This window comes from Lissotriton vulgaris, chromosome 9 (genome assembly GCF_964263255.1).
Source record: "Lissotriton vulgaris chromosome 9, aLisVul1.2, whole genome shotgun sequence".
NCBI classification, from domain to species: Eukaryota; Metazoa; Chordata; class Amphibia; order Caudata; family Salamandridae; genus Lissotriton; species Lissotriton vulgaris.
The window spans coordinates 631,845,177-631,870,774 of NC_141697.1; the positions used below are offsets into that span (position 1 = coordinate 631,845,177).

General features: G+C 46.1%; 1 protein-coding gene across 1 annotated transcript in view; it reads left to right on the forward strand.

The window, feature by feature from the left end:
- SART1 (spliceosome associated factor 1, recruiter of U4/U6.U5 tri-snRNP) overlaps nucleotides 1-25,598 on the forward strand; it is a 598,340-nt gene that overhangs the window by 264,684 nt on the left and 308,058 nt on the right. The window contains exons 6-7 of the mRNA XM_086938291.1: nucleotides 8,531-8,605; nucleotides 10,196-10,295. Coding sequence (XP_086794417.1) covers nucleotides 8,531-8,605; nucleotides 10,196-10,295 — 175 coding nt within the window. The remainder of the gene's footprint in view (nucleotides 1-8,530; nucleotides 8,606-10,195; nucleotides 10,296-25,598) is intronic.

Consider the following 25,598-nt stretch of genomic DNA (forward strand, 5'->3'; position numbering starts at 1 on the left):
CTCGTCTACGATGGTCTCGTCTACGATGGCCTCGTCTACGATGGCCTCGTCTACGATGGTTCGTCCACGACAGCGTCGACGACGAGAGCGTCGACGAGAGCGTCGATGACGAGAGCGTCGACGATGGCCTTGTCTATGACTGCTCATCTACGATGGCCTTTCTGCGGCCTCGACGATGGCCTCGTCTACGATGGTCTCGTCTACGATGGCCTCGTCTACAATGGCCTCATCTATGACAGCATCGTCATTGTCTATGACTGCCTCGCCTATGTCTGCTCGTCTGCCTGCTCGTCTACGACGGCCTGTCTGCGGCGTCGACAAGGGCCTAGTCTAGAATGGCCTCGTCCACGATGATCTCGCCTGTGACTACTAGCCTACGACAGCCTTGCCTACGATGGCCTTGCCTACGATGGCCTCGTCTATGATGGCCTCGTCTATGATGGCCTCGTCTATGATGGCCTCGTCTATGATGGCCTCGTCTATGATGGCCTCGTCTATGATGGCCTCGTCTATGATGGCCTCGTCTATGATGGCCTCGTCTATGACGGCCTCGTCTATGACGGCCTCGTCTATGACGGCCTTGTCGATGACAGCCTTGTCGATGACGGCCTCGTCTATGACGGCCTCGTCTATGACGGCCTCGTCTATGACGGATCGTCTATGGCTTCGTCTAGGACGGCCTTGTCTGACTGCTAGTCTACGATAGCATAGCCTATGACGGCACTTCTGGAATCTCTTATAATGTGGTAGAGAGGGCTGCTCCACGTTTTAAGATCTCAATGGCCTCTCAAGAACTGGACTGCTTCTTGTTTGACTTCAAAGAACCTCTCATGAAGGCAGTAAGGTCAATACCGATTATCGATTACCTATAGTCAGAAGGGGTAAGGGTCATGCAGAACCCCTCCTCTGTATCACCGGTGAGCCCTCAGTTGGATAAGAAGTATAGGGCGCCACATACAGCACCGGCATGTTTAACAGGACATCCTAAGCCGGTCTCCGTAGTGACACAGGCGGCCCAGAAGATCTCAAGGAATCCTTCGGGCCCTTGGTCGCTTCCTCCTAATAAGGAAGGAAAAAGAGTGGGCAACATTGGGAACAGGTTTTCCTCAATGTCGACAAGGACGGTAGAGGCCGAGAACACCCTAAGGCTCTTGGGACGCAATCATAGACAAATGTGGGCACACACAGCCCCATACATGTCGGAATTGTTAAATTCAACCAAAGAGGATGTAAAAAGGATTCTGCTAGATGGTGAAGCATCGGCGTCAGATACTATAGACTGCGCGATTGATTTCGCTATGACAGGGTTCCGTCAGTTGGCTGGAGTAGCAGTCTGGCGTCCTCTGTCTGTGGTGCAAACAAATATTTTGGACATGCCATATGCTAGCCAGTTACTATTTGGCACAAAAAATTAACGAAGCAGACAGTGCGAGAGCTTTAGGCACTCTTCAGTATAAGAACCAATCCTTTAGTAGAAAGGGAGGAAGAGCAAAGTCTTCCTACAGAAGAAATTAGCAATGCAAGTTTTCCTGCTCTTCAGGCCAGATTAGACCGCAAGACCAACAGCGCTATTAACAGCAAAACAAGCAATCCTCCTTTGGTAAGCCGTCCTTTCAATATAAAGGACCGCGGTAATAACAAAAACATATGGCTGCTTCTTCAAGAGAACTCTATTTTGCTGTAGAAATAAGCAATCTAGAGAGAACCTCCACCTCAGAAGGGAAAAGGGTTTGAATCCCGCTTCTCTTTGATCCAGAAAAAAGACAGGTAGTGGAGACCAATCTTGGTCTTCAGTGCCCTCAACAAATTTCTAAAGAAACAGTGGTTTCACATGGTAATCCAGAAAGTCTTGCAACTGCTGGAATAGCAGAATTTTCATGGCGTCCCTAGACCTACAGGACGCTTACATCCATATCCCAATTCACAGGAATCGTAAAAGGGACTTGCAATTTGCAGTAGTGGGCAGGCACTTGCAGTTTCGTGTTCTGCCTTTAGGGCTCAAGTCTGCACCGCGCATATTCACGATATGTCGTTCCCCGGTGGCGGCATATCTCAGGCATTGCCATCACCAAGTCTTTCAGTATCCGACGACGCATCCAGGTCTTCCAACTCCTGTTTAAAGCTTTTCGATTGCTTGGGTCTCACCCTCAATCAGGAAAATTCAGACCTATAACCTTGTCAATGCATCAGTTTTCAAGGTGAAACCCTGGACACATGGTCAGCAAAAGCTTTCCCATCCAGAGAGAGGATGAACGAGCTCCTTGCACAAGCTGCTATAGTAGCCTCGAGGAAAGTCTTGACAGTCCGCCTCTTCAAATCCCTCCTGGGGATTATGTCATCGTGTATCCTCCCGTTTCCTCACTGTTGATTACGAATGTGACCTCTACAGGAGGCGCTCTCAAAGCAGTGGGTCTGATGCACAGGGTCATCAAACGACCACATAAAAGTGAATCCTCAGATGGTCGGAGCCCTGCAATGGTGGTTGTCATCTCAATACCTGTCTCAAGGCTTGTCATTCCTGCTTGTCATTCCTCCACCTTCCTGTTGAACTCAACAGGACCGACAACACTATGACGATGCACTACTTGAACAAGCAGGGAGAAACGCGTTCGCTCATGCGATCTCGCGAATCGCAGAAAATGTGGAACTGGCTTGTACTCCACAGTCTCACATTAAAAGCATAGTATGTCCCAGGCAAGGACAACGTCATGGCAGATGCTCTAAGCAAACAGAGGTCTCTGTTCCACGAATGGGAACTTGACGCGGAGATGGTAGATCACATCTTTTCGAAATGGGGAACACCATAGATCGACCTATTTGCCACCAGGGAGAACGCCAAATGCCTAAACTTCGCAAGCTGGCATCCCCAACCAAGGTCACTCGGAAATGCTTTTTCCATTGATTGATACAACGTATTTACGTACGCTTTTCCACCATTTCCGATGATACCCAGGGTTCTCAGGGAGATGAAGGCGGAGCCTTGCACACTGATCCTAATTGCCCCGTTCTGGCCGAGGCAACACTGGTTCTCGAACTTTCATCGCCTCTCCATCCAGACACCAATCCGTCTGACACAGCACCCGCACCTGCTCACAATGTCCAACGGGCAAGTACAACATCCGAACCTGCGATCGCTCAGGTTGTCGGCCTGGCTCCTGAGCACAGAGAGTTCTGTCACTTAGACATTCCGCAAGACTGCTGGCAAAAGCGAGAGCGGACAGTACTAACAAAACTTACTCGTTAAAATGGAAGCGTTTCTGCATGTGGTGCTTAGACAAAGGCTTGCGACCACTCCACGTTACTCCTGAACAGCTATTGCCATCTCTCCTATACTTGGCACAAACGGGTCTGGCACACGCCTCCATAAAAGTACACTTGGTGGCTATCTCACGGTTCACCAGGACTTTCAAATCACCGTCCCTTTGGTCCGGCAGGCTCATCAATCAGTTCCTCAAGGGATTCTATAGATCCTTCCCAAGACCAAGAAGGGTCCCACCCACGTGGCACCTCAACTTAGTCCTCAACCAACTCATGAAACACTCATTCGAGCCCATCCATCGGGCGGACATCAAATACATTTCATGGAAAACTGCTCTACTACTTGCTTTGACTTCAGCAAGGAGAGTCAGCGGGCTACAGGCTCTTCCCATCCAGGAGCCGTTCATGTAATTTCAACAGGACAGAGTGGTCCTGATGACTAATCCCCAGTTTATCCCCGTAAGTGCCTTTAGACTTTCACCTTAATGAACCGGTTTTGCTACGTTTTTTCTTCTCAAATCCTTCCACCGCAGCAGAAAGAACACTACATTCTTTAGACCTCGAAAGATGTCTAACATTCTACATCGACAAAACAAAGAGCTTCAGAAAATCTTCTCAACTATTTGTTGCCTACAGTAGACCGAGGATGGGTATGCCACTATCTAAACAAAGCATCTCAAGGTGGATATCCTCGGCAATTTCCGTCTGCCATGACAGGGCCGGACGGCTGTTGGACTCCAAGATCAAGGCTCATTCCACCAGAGCCATGTCCACATAATCGGCACTATTTGCTGGAGTGCCGGTTCTGGACGTATGCAGGGCGGCGACATGGAAGTCACCGCACACCTTCTCCAGACACTACTGCCTGGATGCTGAACTTATGAAGGATGCAGCAGTGGGCCTGGAGGTGCTTCGCCATCTATTCCAGTGAGGTGAGCCTTCCAACATCCCGCCATCCGTTGCTGGTATGCACATCTTTTCTTTGTTATATACTAATGTATACTGATGTTTCATAGTCACATGGTAATAAGTGTATTATCTAAATGACTGTTATAACATGGTTACATCAGAAATGTGCATAATGTATTGCTGACCACTCTGATTCAGGCATGTGAATCTATGAAAGACACCCCTAATACTGGATAAGAAATGCGTTACTTACCTGTAACAGCAGTTATCCAGTATTGGTGTCTTTCATAGATTCACATGCAACCCTCCCGCCTCCCCTGGAAGGACTCACTTATCTCTCTAACTGTATTACGCCTACCCAGATTGGAGCATACGAAAAACTGAGAGACTGAGGCTCCTGACAGGAAGGTTCTAGAAGGAGGTGTTAGCTGATTGGCTCGCTGTAAGAGTTTGGTCCTTTTTACAAAAGGACAAAGATAGGCTACTAAGGTGAGGCCCTTAGGCCTACTTTTCTTGGTCCTTTTTACAAAAGGACAGAGATAGGCTACTAAGGTGAGGCCCTTAGGCCTACTTTTCTCTATGTATGTCTATAGGACATTATTTTTTTATGTACCGGAGGCTCCCGTCTCGACGACGGGGAATGATTCAGGCATGTGAATCTATGAAAGACACCAATACTGGATAACTGCTGTTACAGGTAAGTAACGCATTTCTTCTATTTGGAATAACTTTGGCGCCGGTTGACGAATCTGCCTGAAAATTTCCTCAAAATGGCCTCGTCGAGCTCCGGTCCCTCCCTGAAAGTTTGGGGGGGGGGATGCGTCAAGCGGGGGCCGAGATAAAAGGGGGGGTCTCAAAACGCCTTTTCCCCATGTTAATTTCCATAGGGCGGTCGACCTCACTTTTAGCCCGAACGGCTGAATGGATTTACACCAAATTTTGCAAAATTGTATTGACTGGTAGCCCGATGTGCCTTTGCTATATCTCAAGATATGTGCTACAGTGGATTTTGAGTAATTTAGGATCAAAAAAATATATATCTATAGCAGCGCCCCGGTACGCGCTCCTGGGAGCGCTCCGGGCGCGACACACGACTTGCGCGCAGAAAGCTGATTGGTTCTTGGGTGTCTGTAAACATTCGAAACAGTCCGGAGCGGCCGCCATCTTGTTTCTCGGTAGGATCGAGACACAAGAGGTGGCCCAAACAAAGGGGGAATTGACCATAAGGGGGCAGGGTAGACCCCCCTGACCCCCTGGGTTTGATGTGGGGGCTATAAAAGGGTCCCGCTGGGCAAAAAAAATTATTTTTTTTTTCGATTTGCGCGGGGGGAGCGCCAGGTACGCGCACCGGGGAGCGCACTAGGGAAAAAAGAGAATGGCAGAGTTTAAAAATGTAAGTCATTTTATATAAATGGGAGGTAGTTCTGAAAAGAACTGTTTTTTTTCTTTTTGTTGTTTTATATATTTTTTTGATTTTTGGAACTTTTTTGGGGGGGGGATTTTCGGAACAATTTTATATTTTTTGTAGTTTTTCTGGGGTGAAACAAAAGACAGGGAATTGCAAACAGCTCAACTGGAGCAAAACATAGAAAAAAATTAAGGTTGCTTGCTGCAGTGATGGTTGTCTGCAGCTCGATTAAGTAAAGTGATGCTCTGCTCACCATAAGATATAGTATTGTTGCAATATATGCAAACAAATTTAAATTTGGAAAACTTTGTTTGAACATTAGGGACCATCTCCCTAGCCTCTGCACCCGATGGAGTGGGTTGGTTGGAGGTGCCTGAAGTTGAAGGATGGGGAGGGTTCTTGCCCAGTTGCCTGACTTCAGCTCTTTAATAATTGTTTGGGTGCTTCCTCTGCATGTGCCTTATCATTGTGTGGTTCCCAAACGAATATTTCCTGTTTGGGTTCCCTCTTGACAGTTCTTGGTCACAGATGAGGCAAGTGACCTTTGCTGCTTTAACTTTTTTGGCACCCCTTGGCATTTTGAAAAACTCCCAAATAAAATGTTCTTTGGGTTTGTATGGGGGAGTGTCCTCAGGCAGATATTGCCTCTCCTCCTGCTCCTCTTCGTCCTCCTCTTCTTCATGACCACCAATGTGGTCTTGTGGTGGTGGTGGAGGTGGTGGTGGTCCAGATGCACCTGCAGCTGCTACTACTGAAGCCATTTTTCACAGTCTTCTTCACTCAAACAACAAAGTGAAAATGAGGAAAAAAGGTGGGGTCTTTCATCATATGGAAAACAAAAATGTTGTGAACCAATCAAAAGTGTTATTTTCAGGTCACATGACCCGACGCGCTTACGCTACGCGACCCGGGGCGCGCCCAGGGGCGTGTCACGTAAGCTCGTCGAATGCTTCCGGGTGCGTTTACGCCATGCGTATCACGGGGACGCGGCTACGCGATATGTCACGATCATGTTTTCGTTCGTGACATTGGCGCTAACGGGACGCTTCCCGGTTCGCGCACCGGGGCGCTTCAAACGAGAACGCTCTCAGGGGCGCGCACCGGGAGCGCTCCAAGGCAAAAAATAAAAAATAAAAAAAATAATAATAAAAAAAAATGGGAAAAATAGTAGGGACCCACACGTGCCTTTGCTATACTCAAGTGGTTTTTACGAAAATTAACTTTGAAAAAAATATATATTGTGCTACATTGGGCTATATATATGTTAGAACCCAAATGTAGCCCAAATGTATCCCAGTGTACCCAATTTAGCCCAAAGATGGCCACCAGAGACAAAAAAAAACAAATGTAGCCCAAATATCAGCCATATGTAGCCCAACTATAGCCCAATGATAGAATGTACCAGAGTGTTCTAAAGAACAACTAGAGCGTTAACCGTCTTACTTATAAAGTGAGACTTATAGTTAGGAATTAGCATTTAAAAAACCTATGAAATTCACTGAAAAAACCATTGGTTTCACACCAGTTATAGTTAGGAATTAGCATTTAAAAAACCTATTAAATTCACTGAAAAAACCATAGGTTTCACACGTTATAGTTACCTGGAACTTTTGCTGACATAAAACCATTGAAATTCCACGTTATAGTTAGTTACACTCACTATAACTTGCGCGTGTAATGCACTGCTGATGACATCACATATTACATCACTCATGACATGGTCAGTGACATAACTCCCGCGGTCTATGGGGTGAAAGTTCATCCCTTGTGAAGTGCTTTTAATTTTAATTTTTGTCTCTTAATCAGAGACCAAGAGGCTGTGTGCGTCCCGCCTTTTTTGGTTGGTGAAGCCCCCTCGTTTTTTTGCACTTCACAGACACTTTTTACTTTCAAGTCCTTTGGTAGGGTGGGCCTTAGCGTGCCCATACCGCCGGGGTTTATTCACTCTAGGTCGTGATGAATGCCAGGTTAATTACACCATACCGGCTGAAACATGTTGACCAACCACTTCTTCACCTAATGTTATTGGAAGCAGACCATCCAATTAGTTGGCCTTGCTTACCAACACATTTTTTAACCTTGCCCTTGATTATCATATATTAAAACAAATTTTGATACATACAAGGCATTTTTAACTCACCACCTCACTCTGTTCACATAACTCACCACATAGCCTCACCTCTTCACATTACCAGCTCCGCAGCAAATCTGGTGTTGCAGCACAATGGGGTGACATTCGGTCACACCCAGTGGGGCCCGATGATGAAGCAAGTCACCGACCAGGTCGGTGAGTGAGGGCTTTCATAACAAACCTAATGGGCTTTGTTGGTTTCTTGTGCTCCGTTTATATCTGTACCTAATTAATACAGGAACACTCTTTTGTTGTTGTTTTCCAGGAAAACAAATGTTACAACATTTTTAAATAGGCTTTTGGGTTATTTTTGTGGAATACCAGGGCACAAGTGATTGAGAATTGCTCCAAAGCTACCTTTGAATTTTAAAAATGCAACAGTTGTCTAAGCACAAGCAATTTGCATGCAATGCAGAGATGGGTTTTACAGAATTGTTCAGTGCTCTGGAACCCACAATATAGTTGATGAAGTAGCTCCTGGCTGAAGAATATTGCCTCAGGAGAGTAGAGCATTATGCATTTTCTCCAGATATATGCGCTGGGTCTTCAGTCTAGGCGGCTTGTCACAGTTAATGCTGGGTGCAGTAGCCCACAGAGTAACGAAGCTCCCCTGCAAAACCCTTACCATAATAGTGCCTTCTATGATGAACAACTGCAAAACCTAAGTCGAACATATACCTGGACAACACTGACAAATTCTGAATATCGAAAGCCTTATATAATGACCTTTTTTCACTCTGGTATTTAAACACCCAGTGCTGCTTTTCTGCAATTCTGCAACCCAAGATACAAACTAACAAACCTATATATTTTTTTTAATTCAGGCAAAACTTTTGGAGGAAATGGATCAGGAATTTGGTGTGAGCAATCTTGTGGAAAAAGAGTTTGGGCAAAAAAAGGTGAGTGAGTAATGCGGATATGTAGGAAATGTTGGCATGGGGGTTCAAAGTACTACGTTTACGTTTTACAATGTGATCAATGCAGAAAACTCTAGGACCTCAAATTACTGCTGCTATGCGGGTTGGTAGTTTATCAAAAATGGAGAAGTATTGCTAAAAATATAATCTAAGGCTGTTCCCAATGGTATCTTTCTCTCGCCCCCATTCCAACTAAATCTAAGTTCCTTATGCAGTATTTTTGCTCCTAAATTACTTGTCCTATATTTAAAAGTAATTAAATGTCCTGTCAGGATGTGTAGTTAATTAGCAGTTCCAAGATCTTCTTTGGGGAGTAACTGGGGTAATTGGTTTAGCAGCGCAGATTTCCTCAAATATTCCCCAATTTATAGCCTTTTTCTTTGGGGACATTTCACCAAGTTTTACCTTGTGAACGTGTTAAACACTAGAGGTGATTCTACATGCTGTTGATCCATATGTTAAATTACTACATAACTCTGCTTGATTCTGGCAGCAACTGCCGATTCTGCTTTCATCAGGGATTCACTACGACTCTCCTGCTCCCTGATAGGTTTTTGTTGCCATTGCAAATCAATGGCAGAGTTCAGAAATGAACACAATTCAGCCAGCTCAAAAACCCCATAGACAGAAAAGGAAACTGCTGCCAAAGATCGAAATTTTTAAAGCATTAGGAAGCCCCATTGAGTACATTTGCCTTGTCTTTGGTTTACCGGATATATGCCTTTTATTAATGTCCTCTGAATTCAAACTGCCTCTCTGCTTGTGGCAAACGTCGCAGTCTTCTACTTAAAAGTTCTGTCTTATCACCAAGTAGATAGTCCTTTCAGCCTACAAAATGTTGATATACTTCTTTTAATGTTTCTGAAAGCGAATTTTCCCCAAGCCTGGCTAAGTTCTACTCAACCTTTCCATAATGTATACCAGTGTAGTTGCAATGCAATACAAAAACATACATTTGTTAGTTAAGCATCAAAACCAAACCCCATACCAAGGCAATACAACATAAATTGGATATTGCAGCACCAGGAACTGTCATACAAATGCATGTTGTACCATGTAATCTAGTTTTTCCAAGATCATTGCTTTTAAAAGGTATTGGGGTTTTCCTGTTGCAGTGTTTTGCCTCATTCTGTATGGATATTGCTGTTTATCTGTGCGTTATAAACCCCACATAAATTTGCAACAAGCAACAAAGGATGGGAAATGAGAAGAAAGCAAACTAATTACTTTTGCGCCATTCGAATACATCAAAAAGCAAGCTGACAAAGGGATAACTTTTTATGACAGTCAAAATGTTATGCAGCAGGTGTCTGTGTCTTTTATCAAAGGTTCCCAAGACACAATAATAATGCACTTCAAAGCAATGGGCCAAAATACGGCTTCAGCCAGTAATATTTTGTGAACCATAAGAGGTAGAATATTTGTATTTGTATCGCAGTACAATCTGTTTGAATGTTTCTTACTTTAAGCAAAAAGAGTACTGTTTGTTTAGAATCTGTGTTGTAATCATATGTCCATTTAAGTTCCGGCTGATATTTTACTCTTAACTGTTCTTGTGTGTTCTTCTGACAGGAAGGATACAGTTCTCGTGACTTGCAAGGGCTTACAGTGGAACATAGCATCGACTCCTTTCAAGAAGGACGCACCATTGTCTTAACGCTAAAAGACAAAGGTACACAGTGAATAGCATCTTGTCTTGAAAAAAATGTCTCAAGATAGGGCAGATTAATAATTTGCCAACCAGAGTATGGTGCAACCATTGCATTTTGAGTGCTTAAGTCTGAATGACTAGTTTGAAAACTGTTGATTTTGCAGCATTCTTTGTAACTGATTTTAAAAACTGTACTTTTGAGTTTGACACAGACTACATCAATATATACTGCATGTCTGATTTTAGCATTTGTCATTACTTTACATGATATATGTTCATGCCAACATTTCCTCTTTATTCAAGTGGGCAAAATGAGAGCTGCGTGCATTTGGTGTTTGCATTTTTCAGCCAACAAAAAGATTCAAATTTCTGAATGAATTTTGCCACTGTAACTTTTTTTTCATAGAAATGTCGGAGCTAGCAGCCACTGTTTCAGTCTTGTGTGTGGTGGTCAAGGCTCCTGTTTTTTTTAATAATAAAGAGGCGCAATCTTAATAAATAGGATGCAAACTAAATGTTGTTTGGGCCTAACATAAAGGATGGTGGATTCTTGACTGTGAACATCCTAGAGAATGTTGGTCTGTCATTTTCAAGTTTTTTCTGATTCTTGTTGAATTACTAAGAAACGAAACATTTGCCAATACTGACCACCAGTCACAGCAACTTCATACATTGATCTTAAGAATAAAACATAAAGATCCGCTTTCTCATTTGCACCATTAAATGGTTTATTTCACTTGTCAATTCTTTTTCAACAAAACAGATATTTTGTGCATCTAAATACATAGAATACAAAATACACAGACTATATACAACAAATGAAAACACCTTTACAATAGACACATAAACCCACAATATACACCAGCAGCCGTGCCTCACAGCTTTGGCCAAAATCAGATTCATACACTCTCAAACCAATCATCCATACTCCCGGTGCGGCTCAAATTCTCTCTCAATGACCCACAACGTGGATAAAAATGTACTTGTTATCCAGTATTAGCGGTGTCTTTCATAGATTCACATGCCTGAATCATTCCCCGTCGTCGAGACGGGTGCCTCCGGTACATAGAAAAGTAATGTCCTATAGACATACATAGAGAAAATAGGCCTAAGGGCCTCACCTTAGTAGCCTATCCTTGTCCTTATGTAAAAAGGACCAAACTCTTAGAGCCAGCCAATCAGCTATGACCTCCCTCTAGAACATTCCTGGCAGGAGCCTCAGCCCCTCAGATTTTCTACCGCACGTTGTGCTAGGGAGTCTCCAGCCTGAGTTCTCCTCAGGATCTCTTCAGAAAACAACTTGTTCACTTTTAAAAGTGACTTCTTTCTTCTACATCTCGACAAGGATTACTTCAAACCACTTATCACTGCAGTAAGTGATTTATTTCTTCTAAATTCTGACATGTCTGAATCCCAGAAGAAAGCCCTTTTCAGGGCCTGCTCTTCATGTGGGAAGAAAAGGCTACATGTGGAGGATAAGCATGCCCTATGCTTATATTGCCTTTATCCAGACCACGTCCCTAAAGACTGTAAAATATGTAGGTCTTTCCCCAACAAGACCTTGAGGGACAGAGAAGGTCGCCTGCTCATCTGGCTTGACAGGCTCAAGGAGAGGGAGAATGTGGAATCTTCAGAGGGGAGCATTTCAATGTCCTCAGAAGTCTCCCTGAAGAGGCCAAGGGTAACTTCCCCTGGCCCCTCAGACACTCCTCCTATGAAGGCACAAAAGAAGTCTTCAGAGGCAAGATCAACGAAATCTTCAGTGTCTGCTAAGGACTCCCAGACTTTTAAGAAGCCTACACAGTCGTCCAGCAAACTTGCGACATCCTCCACCGCGCAAAAAAGAGTTACCACAGCGACGACGACTGTGTCGACGACGACAGCGTCGTCGGTTTGCCCATCGACGACGACAACTCCATCGTCGTCAGCAGGTAAACCTATTCCATCTATAATCCTACTGAAACCGTCGTCGACGTCGAAAACGTCGACGACGAAGATTGTCCCGTCGACGAGGAATGAAGCGTCGACTAGCGCATCGTCGACGAGCGCATCGTCGACGAAGGCGTCGTCGACGATGAAAATATAGTCTACGGAGGCACCGTCGACGAAGGCCTTACCGTCGACGAGGACACTGTCGACGGGGGATTCGTAGTCGACTTTGGCCATTTCTGAGCCGTAGAAGAAATCCAAGCTGGTAGAAATGTCGTCTCTGACCCTGCCACCGTCGACAACACCAGCAACGACGGCAGGGGCTCCTGCAACAGGTTCTGCGTCTGGCAAACTAGCCAAGCAGCAGATTACACCGGAAACAACGTCTCCAAGTAAAGTGCAAACTCATTTGCCTTCAGAAATTTTCCAGAGTGAAGAATCTGAAGAACAACAACTCCTGGATCAAGCAACTTCCATTTCAGATCTTCATGTAAAATGTCAGAGCACGGACGAGGAACCGGAGGAAATGAGTTACCATGAACACTCTGTCCAAGCTCATGTTCGCACGGAGGTCACCCCGATGGTATGCCTTCCCGCTTCTATTGTTAATGACCTTAAATACCCTATCAAGGACTACAAACAACGTTTCCCGGAAACTCCGGCAACTGAGACAGGGGGCCCGACGCCTGCTACAAATACTCCAGCGGCAGCCCCAAAACAGACACGGCCAGTTACTCAGGTCCGCCATGAGAAAGTCCTACCTCAGGTGATAGTGTCATCAGATGAGGAAGAAGAAGAGGAACTGGAAGAGGGAGAAGTCCAGGAAATCCAGTCAGACCACGAAGAGGAGGAAGAGTATGTAGCATCTTCCCCAGCTTCACCCCAACCACGCCAGGCAGATTCGCCACCAGTGGATATTGGCGGTTTCCATAAAATAGTGGAAAGGGCGGCAAAGCGATTTCATATGGTGATGGAATCGACTGAGACTCAGTGCTTCTTACATGACTTCAAGGAGCAAACACAGAAAACAACGAAGTCTATCCCAATAATAGAATTTCTCTGGGACCAGGGAAAGAAACTGATGCTGACGCCAGCCTCTGTACCTGCGGTTGTTCCGCGCCTGGATAAAAAATACAAGGCCCCAAATACAGCGGCAGCTTGCCTAAATGGGCACCCGAAACCGGATTCGGTCGTAACCCAGGCGGCCCAAAAGAACTCTCGCAACCCTTCCTCTCCTCTGTCAGCCCCTCCGGACAAGGAAGGCAGGAAGTTGGACACAATCGGTAAACGGTTTACAAAAACATCGGCCATGACCATCAAAGTGGCCAACTCCATAGCTCTGTTGGGGCGTTATAACCTCCAGCTCTGGGAAGATATAGTCCCATATTTAACGGAACTGCCAGACACAGTTCAGGGGGAAGTCAAGGCACTGCTTACGGAGGGTCAAACCTCGGCAGCTGAAATCATTGATTGTGCCATAGATGCAGCCATGACTGGCTTTCGACAACTAGCTGGAGCAGCAGTCCTGCGCCGTCAAGGATGGCTTAAGGCAACGTCGTTCAGACAAGAGGTGCAGACGAAAGTGCTGGACATGCCCTTCGACGGCCAACACCTTTTTGGTGACAAGATTGACGAGGCGCTCCAAACGATAAAGAAAGACACTGATACTGCTAGAGCACTTGGTACTTTACAGGCACGGAACCAGTCCTTTCGAGGCAACAAATCTAGGGGACAGTCCTCCTACAGAGGATCCTATCAAAATAGGTCCTGGTATTCCTACCAGAATAAATCCCAGTACCAACAGAAGTAGCAACAAGGTCGTCAGACTTCTTATGGAAGGTCAAACATCAAGGGCAAAAACTAGAAGAGGGGCCCTGGCGGCCGCCAGTGACCAATTACTCCAGCCAGTCCAGCAACTATATCCCTCATTAAAGATTGGAGGAAAATTGACCCATTTCCTAAACAATTGGCATCTCATCACCACAGATCGGTGGGTACTTCAATTAATAAGATTCAGCCATTCCCTGGAATTCACCACCATCCCACCTGCAACACCTCCCCGCAGACTGCCACACAAACATCTACGCCTGCTACTCCAGGAAATATCTGCGATGCTGAAGAAAGGAGCAATCGAACAAGTTCCATCGTCTCTAAGGGGGAAAGGATTCTATTCCCGCTTCTTTCTTATACGCAAGAAGGAGAAAAAATGGAGGCCCATTCTAGACCTCAGGGCTCTCAACTCTTTCCTGAAAAGTCAGTCGTTCAGGATGGGGACGATCCAAGAAATACTAGGCATACTGGAAAAAGGAGACTTTATGACCTCTTTGGATCTCCAAGATGCCTACTACCACATCCCGATCCTCAAGTGTCACAGAAAATTCCTGAGATTCTAAGTGGCAGGACAGCATTACCAATTCAAGGTCCTACCGTTTGGCCTCAAATCTGCTCCGCGGATTTTCACCAAGTGCCTTGCACCTGTGGCAGCTTTCCTGCGTCAAATGGGTCACCAAGTCTTCCCCTACCTCGACGACTGGCTGGTAAAGGCACTTTCAGCTGCAGGCGTGACCGAATCCTCCAACGCCTGCATCAATCTTTTTCAGCAGCTAGGATTAACTCTCAATCTCGACAAATCCTGCATGACCCCTACAAGAAACATCACCTTCCTCGGGGCAACCTTGAACACGGAATGCGCAAGGGCATTCCCTTCAAAGGAGAGGACAAACAAAATAATATCTCTGGCCACGACTGTGGCATCAAGGAAGTCCCTAAAAGTTCGAACCTACAAATCACTCCTAGGAATTATGTCTTCTTGTATACTCCTCATCCCTCACTGCAGACTCAGGATGCGCCCATTGCAAGAAGCCCTCACGAACCAATGGACACAGAGTACAGGTTCCTTTGAGGACATGGTGAAGATAACACCACAAATATCCAAGAGTCTGGACTGGTGGAGGAATCACAAAAATCTGTCTATAGGACTGCCATTCCTACTTCCAGCAACACCTCTGGTGATCACCACGGATGCCTACCTGGAAGGCTGGGGAGCTGTCCTCCAGGACCTTCGAATAAGCGGCAAATGGACAAATCAGGAGAAGCAACTCCATATAAATCTTCTGGAACGGAGGGCTGTGTATCTGGCACTACAAGCCTTTTTACCACGCATGCAGAACTCTCAGGTGCTCGTCAGAACGGACAACACCACGACGATGCACTATCTCAACAAACAGGGAGGAACACGTTCGCTCACTTTATCACGCGAATCGCAAAAGGTCTGGAACTGGCTTGTACTCCATGGGATCACGCTGAGGGCGGACTATGTCCCGGGCAAGGACAACACCATTGCGGATGCCCTTAGCAGACAAAAATCCCTCTCCCACGAGTGGGAGCTCGACAAAAGTACACTGGATCACATATTCTCAGAATAGGGAGTCCCAGGAATCGACCTGTTTGCCACCAAGGAGAACGCCAAATGCCCAAACTACGCAAGCTGGCGTCCCCAACCAGGGTCACTCGAAATGCTTTTTCCATCGGTTGGTTCAGCGTATTTGCGTACGCTTTTCCACCATTTTGGATGATTCCCAGGGTCCTCAGGAAGATGAAGGCAGAGCCTTGTACCCTGATCCTAATTGCCCCATTCTGGCCGAGGCCGCACAGGTTCTCGGATCTTCATCGCCTCTCCATCAGGACACCCGATTCGTCTGAAGCAGCACCCGAACCTGCTGACAATGTCCAACAGGCAGGTACGACACCCGAACTTGCAATCGCTCGGGTTATCGGCCTGGCTCCTGAGCACAGAGAGTTCTGTAGTTTGAACATCCCGCAGGAATGCAGGGACGTGCTGGCAAAAGCAAGAGCGGACAGTACCAGCAAAACATACTCTCTAAAATGGAAACGATTCTGCATATGGTGTTCAGAGAAAGGCCTGAGACCACTCCATATCACACCCGAACAGATATTGCCATATCTACTGCATTTGGCACAGTCAGGACTGGCACATGCATCCATAAAGGTGCATCTGGCGGCCATCTCACGATTCACCAGGACTTTCAAAGGACCGTCTCTTTGGTCCAATAGGTTTATCAAGCAGTTCCTAAAGGGACTAAATGGATCCTTCCCAAGACCTAGAAGGGTCCCTCCGACATAGCACCTCAATTTAGTCCTCAACCAACTCATGAAGCACCCTTTTGAGCCCATTCATCGAGCATCCATCAAGTACATCTCATGGAAGACGGCTCTGCTGCTCGCTTTAACATCTGCCTGGAGAGTAAGCGAGCTACAGGCTCTATCCATTCACAAACCCTTCATGCAGTTCAAACAGGACAGGGTGGTGCTGAGGACAAATCCTAAGTTCATACCGAAAGTGCCTTCAGACTTTCACCTCAATGAACCGATGGTTCTACGTTCTTTCTTTGCAAACCCTACCACCGCAGCAGAAAGGACGCTGCACTCCTTAGACCTCAAAAGGTGTCTAAAGTTTTACATAGACAAAACAAAGACTTTCAGGAAGTCATCACAGCTATTTGTGGCCTACAGTAGGCCGAGGATGGGTATGCCTCTAACGAAACAAAGCATCTCAAGGTGGATCTCCTCAGCGATAGCATTCTGCCATGACAACGCCGGACGGCCTTGGAGTGCTAATGTTAAGGCGCATTCCACCAGAGCGATGTCCACATCAGCAGCGCTGTTCGCTGGAGTGCCGATTTTGGACATATGTAGAGCGGCGACGTGGAAGTCACCGCACACCTTCTCCAGTCACTACTGCCTGGATGCTGAACTTCTGAAGGATGCAGCAGTGGGCCAGGCGGTGCTTCGCCATCTATTCCAGTGAGGTGAGCCTTCCAACATCCTGCCATCCTGGTATGCACATCTCTTGTCTTTATGATATATTGATATATGCTATTGTTTCAAAGTCGTATGGTAATATGTGTATTATCTAAAATGACTGTGGAGCATGATTACATCAGAAATGTGCATAATGTATTGCTGACTACTCTGATTCAGGCATGTGAATCTATGAAAGACACCCCTAATACTGGATAAGAAACACGTTACTTACCTGTAACAGCAGTTATCCAGTATTGGTGTCTTTCATAGATTCACATGCAACCCTCCCGCCTCCCCTGGAAGGACTCACATCTCTCTCTAACTGTATTACGCCTACCTAGCTTGGTGCGTACGAAAATCTGAGGGACTGAGGCTCCTGCCAGGAAGGTTCTAGAGGGAGGTCATAGCTGATTGGCTGGCTCTAAGAGTTTGGTCCTTTTTACATAAGGACAAGGATAGGCTACTAAGGTGAGGCACTTAGCCCTATTTTCTCTATGTATGTCTATAGGACATTACTTTTCTATGTACCGGAGGCTCCCGTCTCGACGACGGGGAATGATTCAGGCATGTGAATCTATGAAAGACACCAATACTGGATAACTGCTGTTACAGGTAAGCAACACGTTTCTTCTCTATCATATGAGATGTACTGAATTAATCTCTTTCCCCAAAAATTTTTGTAAATACACTTTCCCACGTTGACATCAAAACAATAAATCTTTGATTATTCTCTATTAAATGGCAATTTGTTTGACAAAAGAGAACAAGAAACCGCAAGGTGATGATGATTCAATGCGGAAGCAAAGCCGATTCATTGAGAAACACACTCGGTTCGACTTGAAAGAATACGAGATTCACGGACATACTTCACGAGAGCTCAGCTCATTACAGCGTCAGCCGTGTTTTCCACGGACTGTGCGCTTGCCATCAAGAACCATTTTTTTTTTTTTTTAAAGTCGTTTATTTCTTTCAGCCATACACAGCCTCACGCCCACAACCCTGAGGCTGGACGCCATTTATCGTATGTACATATCCCATTATTAATCTTCATCCAGCCTTAAATCTTTGACACATTGGCTTATTACAGTCGTACATTATTATTCTCGGTCGCAGTTAGTCTTACTTTTATATTTTATAAACATAACTTGTCTCTATCAAAATTATGACCAAACCAGTCGTTATCGACATTCCGTAGGGTTACATGTTACAAGCATTTTTGATGCGGGTCGTATGTGTCACTATATTACTATTTAAACATTTCTCAGCACATGCTATACAACGAGTCTTGTGTGCCATAAGTTGCGTCTCCCATCAACTATCATGAAATACCTATTTCTGTAATTTCTTACCCCCCCTGGGTGCATTCCGTGATATGTATGATATACCTCAGTTCCTTTTACCACCCATTAGCATACATAATCCAAATACATTTCCTTCTGTGTTCCCAAATACAGTAAAAGTCAGTATCAAAACAAAGTTACTCTCACACCCCCACTACGGGCTAGCTTCAGGTTCCGGCAGTTCCTCCGGAGAATCACCTAAGTTACCTCGGTATTCGTTCCACTTACTCCAAATTCTCGACCATTTCTTGGGACACCCTCTATGCACATATACTGCCCTTTCTGCTACCATAGCTGAGTCCATATCATTACACCATCGTGTACATGAGGGTTTCAGCCCAGAGCCCCATCTCCTAGCAATCTAACGTTTTGCAATGGCCAGACCCAGCGTCGCCCAGGTCTGCAATCCCCTGTTCATGTCGGTAGGTGACCAAATATTCAATATACAACACTTAGGTTCGTTCTGCAATTCAATCCCCGTTGCTTCCGAAATTTCAAACAAAACCTCCTCCCAATATGATTGTATTTTGGGACAAGCCCACAGTATATGGAAGAAAGTCCCCGGGGACCCACACCCTCTCAGGCAAGTAGGTTCTGTGGTGTGCCCTAGCTTGTGCAGGAGAGTACGTGAATAGTATATTCTATGTAGTATTTTTAATTGTACAAGTTTCAGTCGTGAAGGTATTGAGGTCTCTCTTGGCGATGCCAGTGCGTGTAACAAGTCCTCATCCGCTATATCTCCCAGATCCACCTCCCATCGACTACGTAAAACTACTGTGGGGTCAGGGAGATTGTTGATGAGCTTCCGGTATGCGAGGGAGATCGCTTTCTTATCCAAATGGTCAGTGAGGAGTCTATCCTTCAGGGGGGAGGATTCGGCAAGAGTCGTACCTGTTGGGATGGCCCCCTGCAAGGCATGTTTGATTTGTGCATAGCGATAACGTTCAGTGTCTCCCATGCCATACTTCTCCTGTAGGGCTGGGAATGAAATTATCTCCCCCCCTTATCCACAGGTCACCAATTGTAGAGATGCCAATTAGGTCCCATTGCCTGAAACTTTTTGAATTTGCCAGTGTGCCGAGTTTGCGTGTATCCCAGAGCGGTGTGGCTAGCGTAAGGACTCCCTCCCACCCTAGAGCTCTCTGTGCAGTGTGCCAGATCTTAATTGTATGAGCTGTAGGGCCTGTGAGAGTGTGCCGACGCTTGTCAGAGTAGAGCGCCTTCATAAGTTTGTCTGGGGGGAGAACGGTTCTGTCAAGGATGTAGGCTGGATCTTGTTGCGGGGCATGTATCCATTGATTCACCACCATAAGCTGTGAGGCCCAGTAGTATAGTTTGACGTTTGGTAAGGCGATCCCCCCATCGTACCAGCTACGGGTCAATTTAGAATGTGCTATACGGGCTGGTTTACCGTCCCATAAGAGTGCCGCGATCTCTGCATCAATCGACTTAAGGTATGTGAGAGGCACCGGGAATGGGGTGTTTTGCAATGCGTAAAGGAATCTAGGAAGTGAGAGCATTTTAAAGAGCGCCGCTCTGCCCAGTAGAGTCAAAGGAAGGGATCGCCACTGTTTTACGTCCGATTTCAGCCTCTGTAGAGGTTTAAGGAGGTTTTCTTCCATAAAGATTGTGTCCTGTGGGGTGGCGTATATTCCTAGATATTTAAACCCTCCGGTCACAGTTTGTAGGGTGCAATCGTGGGTTAGCGTGGGCGCTGAACCGCGTAAGACATATAAGAGCGATTTGGTCCAGTTAATTATATACCCCGATACTTCTCCATAGTTCTTAAGTATGGCCATTAGTGCTGTTATGGATGGGGCAGGTAACATTAAATACAACAGCATGTCATCAGCGTAAAGGGAGATGCGGTCCTCCCAACCTGCTCCCCACGAGATTCCTCGGATCTGTGGATCCATACGGATTTTCACCGCCAGTGGCTCAAGTAGAAGGGCGAATAGCAGTGGGGACAGGGGGCACCCCTGCCGGGTGCCTCGACCTAATGTGATCGTACGTGACGTGTGTCCATTCGCGATGATCTGTGCCAGGGGTGCTGTATAGAGGAGTCTAACCCAACCACAGAACTTAGGGCAAAAGCCCATTTTCCTGAGTACCGCGAAAAGGAACGGCCACTCCACAAGATCGAACGCCATTGTTGCGTCTAATGAGAGAATGGCGGCATCTTCTCGCAGTGAGGGAATGCGGTGTAGTATTCCGTTAAGTCGCCTCAAATTAAGGGAGGTGTTTCGTCCAGGCATAAAGCCCGATTTGGTCCGGGTGTACCAGTGTTGTGAGGTGGGGCTGTAAACGCAGAGCCAGGAGTTTCGCTAACACTTTAGCATCTGCATTCATTAATGAGATCGGCCGGTATGAGGACGTCTGGTCAGGCGGTTTACCCGGCTTATGTATGGTGACAATGGTGGCTAACCATTGATCCGGTGAGAGAGAACTCCGTTCCAAGCAGTCATCATACATGGGAAGCATATGTCGGGTAATTTGTTGAGTCATTGTTTTATATAGCTCGACTGGTAGGCCGTTGGGTCCCATTGCCTTGCCAGTGTTTAGGGCTGCTAGGGCCTTTCCCAATTCCTCCCCCGTTAAGTCGTTCTCTAGTGTCTGTGCATCTTCCTGCGAGAGTGTGGTGAGAGGGATGTCATGTAAGAATTGTGCGCACTCATCTCCTGTCACTCCATCACATGCTGCATACACAGATTCATAGTAAGAAGCCAGTTCTTCTACTATTTTAGGGGGGGAGGTTGTGCATGTACCATCTGAGAGTGTTAAAGTGGCTATCCATCTACTCGCCCTTTCCTTTCTTTCAATCCATGCTAGCATTTTCCCAGTCTTATCTCCTAATTCATAGACCCTGTGCAACGTGTCAGTTAACCTTGTCTCTGTCATGCCTTTTGCGTATGCCCTGAATTCTTGAGATGTCAACGTAAGTGTATGTGCTGTGTCCTCCGTAGGGTCAGAGGCGTGTGCTAACTCTGCGGTATGGACCGCTGTTTCGAGCGACTCTATGGTCGCCCTTTGTGCTTTTTTATGCCTAGCTATAGTGGAGATGGCTTGTGTCCTGATCACTGTTTTGTATGCCTCCCAAAGGATCGACGGTGAGTCGACCGAGTCTAAATTTTCCTCGAAGTAGTGCGTGGTAGCAGTTTTTAGTGCTTTAGCAAAGGCATGATTCTTTAAGTATCCAGGATAGACCGGATAGATCCTTTGCCGTCTGGTGGGGTGTACTGTGTAGGTGAGTTGCACTGGGGAGTGGTCTGATATTCCCCGTGGTAGGTGTTCTAAGGATGTAATCTTTTCTAGGGGAACGGCTAGTATCAGGAAGTAGTCTATCCGGGAGAGACTATGATGGACTCCCGAATGAAATGTGTAGTGGCGATCCTGTGGATGTTTCAGTCTCCACACATCCACCAGCCCCATTGCATCCATGAACTCTTTGAACAGGTGGTTGGACCTGGTAGCTTCTCGAGGAGGCTGTCGATCCATGGTTGCATCCAATACTGCATCGAAGTCGCCTCCAATAATTAATTCCCCTTCCGGGAATTCAAGCAGTAATTTACCCAGGTCTTGGAAGGCCCCATGATGCAACGCTGGGGGGATGTATACCGTTAGTATATTGTAGGGCAGGCCCTCCCATTGGCAACTGATCGCCGCAAAACGCCCCTGGTCGTCAGTCCATGTGTGTTTAATCAGTAGGGGTGCATTTTTGGATACCAGGATACCTACCCCACGGGATCCTGAGGAGAATTCAGCGTGTGTGACCATTTTGAACCCCCAACGGTTAAGGGCCTTACAGGTTGTTCCCACCAGATGTGTCTCTTGAAGCAATACTATTGTCGGTGCCTTTCTTTTAAGAAATTGGAGGACCAATCCCTGTTTAATTTTATGGCCCAGCCCATTCACATTCCATGAGATGATAGTAAGTGGGGGAGACACCAGTGATTGTGAGTGGGGGTGAGGCGTTAAAAGCTCTTGGTCAGCCATGTCTGCCGGCGCTCCGGTGTGTTAGTGTCTCCGAATAGGGTATTCGGATCGGAGTCCGACATCATCGATTGTAGGAAGCCTCGCCCATGTCGATGCAGAGTGCCTGACCTTGTGTATAGGCACCACAGAAAGTGTCTTGTGCTCGTGTGTATAACTAACCCATTTAGGAACCTGAGACTGATACAATCGCTGAACCTAACTAATGAACAGCCATGGCTTACTGAGTGCCGGTGTGTTAGCGTCTCCGAATATGAAATTGGGACAAGGGTCCGACACCAGCGACTGTATTGAGTACCTCCCAGGGTGTTTACAAAGCCGTCCCCAGATTGAGTGGAGTGTTCTACAGATGATGATAGGCTTACTATGAAGCCTCGTCTGTGTCAGTGTAAAATATCTATCAGTTTGTATGGGTACTCGAGATAGTGTCCTGTGCTTGTGTGTACATTTAACCCAAGTAAGAACATGAGACTAAAATAATAACAATAGAACTTGGGAAACGAACCCCCCTCCCCCCTCCGTGCCTCCCTGCTATACGGACATAGAACCGCCCTTTTCCCCAACTTAGCAGAGTGCCTGCTTCCATTCCCTCCCAATGTACTTGCTTGCGGGGTAAGTGGGTCCGTGGTACTAGCGACCCCATCGGTTTCAGTCTGCTCTCCCCCTTCCGGGGCCAGCAGCAGCATTTCCATATTTCTTGGCAACCTGTGGATCTTGCTATGCCATCCAGGAACTCATGATTCAGGTCATTGTTCGTCGGCATCCAGTTCCACTTCTAGCTCCTTGTCCTGATTTTCCCGGCTGATGCTGGTGAAGCTTCAGTACTCTCGATTCGTTGGTTTCTCTGGCCTCTGCCCGTGCGTCTAGTCGCCTCCTCCTGTCGCCAACCGTCCAGCCATTCCCATGCCGCCTCCGGAGTGTCAAAAAACCAAGCTTTATGATTATCCACGACCCTCAGTTTCGCCAGGAACAGCATTGAGTAGGGCAGTTCCTCTGCTCGCAAGGCATTTTTCACATCCATGAAAGTTTTGCGGCGTCGGGCTACCTCGGCCGTATAGTCGGGAAAGAAGGCCAACGTTGAGTTTTGTATTTTGATGGGCGGGGCATTCCGAGCTGTTTGAAGTATGGCATCCCTGTCCCAGCAATTAAATAGTCTGGCTAGGACTGGTCTTGGTGATGCACCCGGTTTCGGTACTCCACCTGGGACCCTATGTGCTCTCTCCACGGAGAAGAAATGCGATAGACCTTTTTGGTTGCAGTTTGGTCTTGATAGGGTCTTCTATATAAAGGTCCATCGCCCGCTTGCCTTCCGATTCTGGTATTCCTAGGATTCGGACGTTGTTACGCCTAGCCCGTCCTTCCTGGTCGTCCAGCCTGTCCTGCAGTTTCTTAGTGACTGCCTCCATCCGTTCCATTATTTTGAGGGAAACAAGTGGTCCCCAGCATAAACAGATAGAATTAAAGATAATATATAGACCACAATGGGCTGCTATATAGTACAAAAACTCCCTTGCCCAGCCGGGCAGGGAATGTTTATTCAAGAAATAGGTTGTCTCAATGCATAAGTAAAACAGGTAACCAAAGACATGAAGGTTACTGTAAGGCACAGTCCTGTGCCGAACGTGAGAAAGGAAGTGAAGAAGACAGTGAGTGCAAACAATATCAGGCAAACAAAAGTGAGCTAACAGGCCACTGATACAGATTCATATCAACAGTGTGTCCTGGAGTGAATCATCCATACATTAATAAAACAGATTCTAAGTATGGGACACTCTAAATGCAGTCGACAGGCGTTTCGATCCCAAGCTCAATTATAGGGGGATCATCTTCAGGACTTTTGAAATAAAAACTTTTGCCTGAATGTAACCTTTAAACATAAAACCGCCTGTTGTGGAGAAATGGAAAGGAAAAAACAAAACAAGAATACAATCAATAGTTAAAAAGACATGTACAGTTTTTGCTCTCCAGTTACTGTATTCGGGTTCGCAGTGATTGGTGCATCCATAGATGCGTGTGCATTCCATGCAGTTCATGCGAAAAAACCTTTTTGAACCGACTTAAAGTGTCTCGAGGTGTTTCTCTTTTAGTTGGACCTCTACATCAAATGACTGAGGTGTGATTGAGGTGATGGCATATTGCCCGTGTTGGAATGTGGCCACGAGTGAATTGTGGATATTTCTTAAAAAGGTGATGGGAGTGTGGAATACTAAGGGATGTGTCTAGAACAAGCACTATAGGAAACGTACCAGACTTTTGTCTGTTAGTGAAGTTTTAATCCTGTTGGATGTCTTCACTGGTTAAGGTAATAGCCCAACATCCTGTTTACAGAGAAAGAGGGAAACCTTGCTTTAATACTGAATTTAATATGTCAATTATAACATGGAGTGTCATATGGATCCATAATTTACCATTTTGGAAATTGAATTCTGAGCCCAACTTCAAGGTTATGCAGCAGGGATGAGTTTCAAGTTGTGCAGTACTTTATCAAATCTGGTCAGACTGTGAGGACAAGAAAAAACCAAAGTAAGGGGGTCTGGTTTCTCTTATATATGATTGTTGGAGATAGCGCTATTTTTGTGGAATTTTACCTTGGAATATATTCCTTGAGATATAAAATAATTGTCCCAATTTCATGCGCTTTTGAGAAATGTGAGAGATTTTCTACCAAAATTGCTTTTATAAAACGGTCTAGAGAAGGAAGCATAGGGTTAATGACCAGTTCTGAGTAACAGTGGGAAAGGATTAAGTTTAAAATAGAAGGCAACCTGGATTGAGGACTATTTGATGATATCAAGTGTGCCCATTTGGTCAATGCCGGTCTCCGTTTCAATTGTAGGCTCTCAGTCTAAATCAGGACAGAAAAGGCGTTTTAAGAGGCAAGGTTTAGTATGTGCTAAATTTTAGGGCATAAAAATAGTTAAAACAACTGAAGGCATCCGTTCCATGGCCAACTGCAGTTCAGAGGTGTCCTCAACCAGGGATTTCGCGACCACTTCTACCTGTGCCACTCTCTGTCATCTTGTGAAGGTCCGCCCTCAAGAGTCCCACATCCGAGGAGATGGTCCCCACTGTAGTCTGGACATTGGAGAGTGTCCTCATTAAGTCTTCAAGTGTCACCTTTTTGCCTCCGTCACCCTCTTGGCCTTTGCCCGTGGATGTTCGCCCTTCCGAGTTTTGCGATGAGGTCTTTTCGAACGCATATTTTTCAAGCCTTGACTGAGCTGCGTTGTTCCGAGCTCCC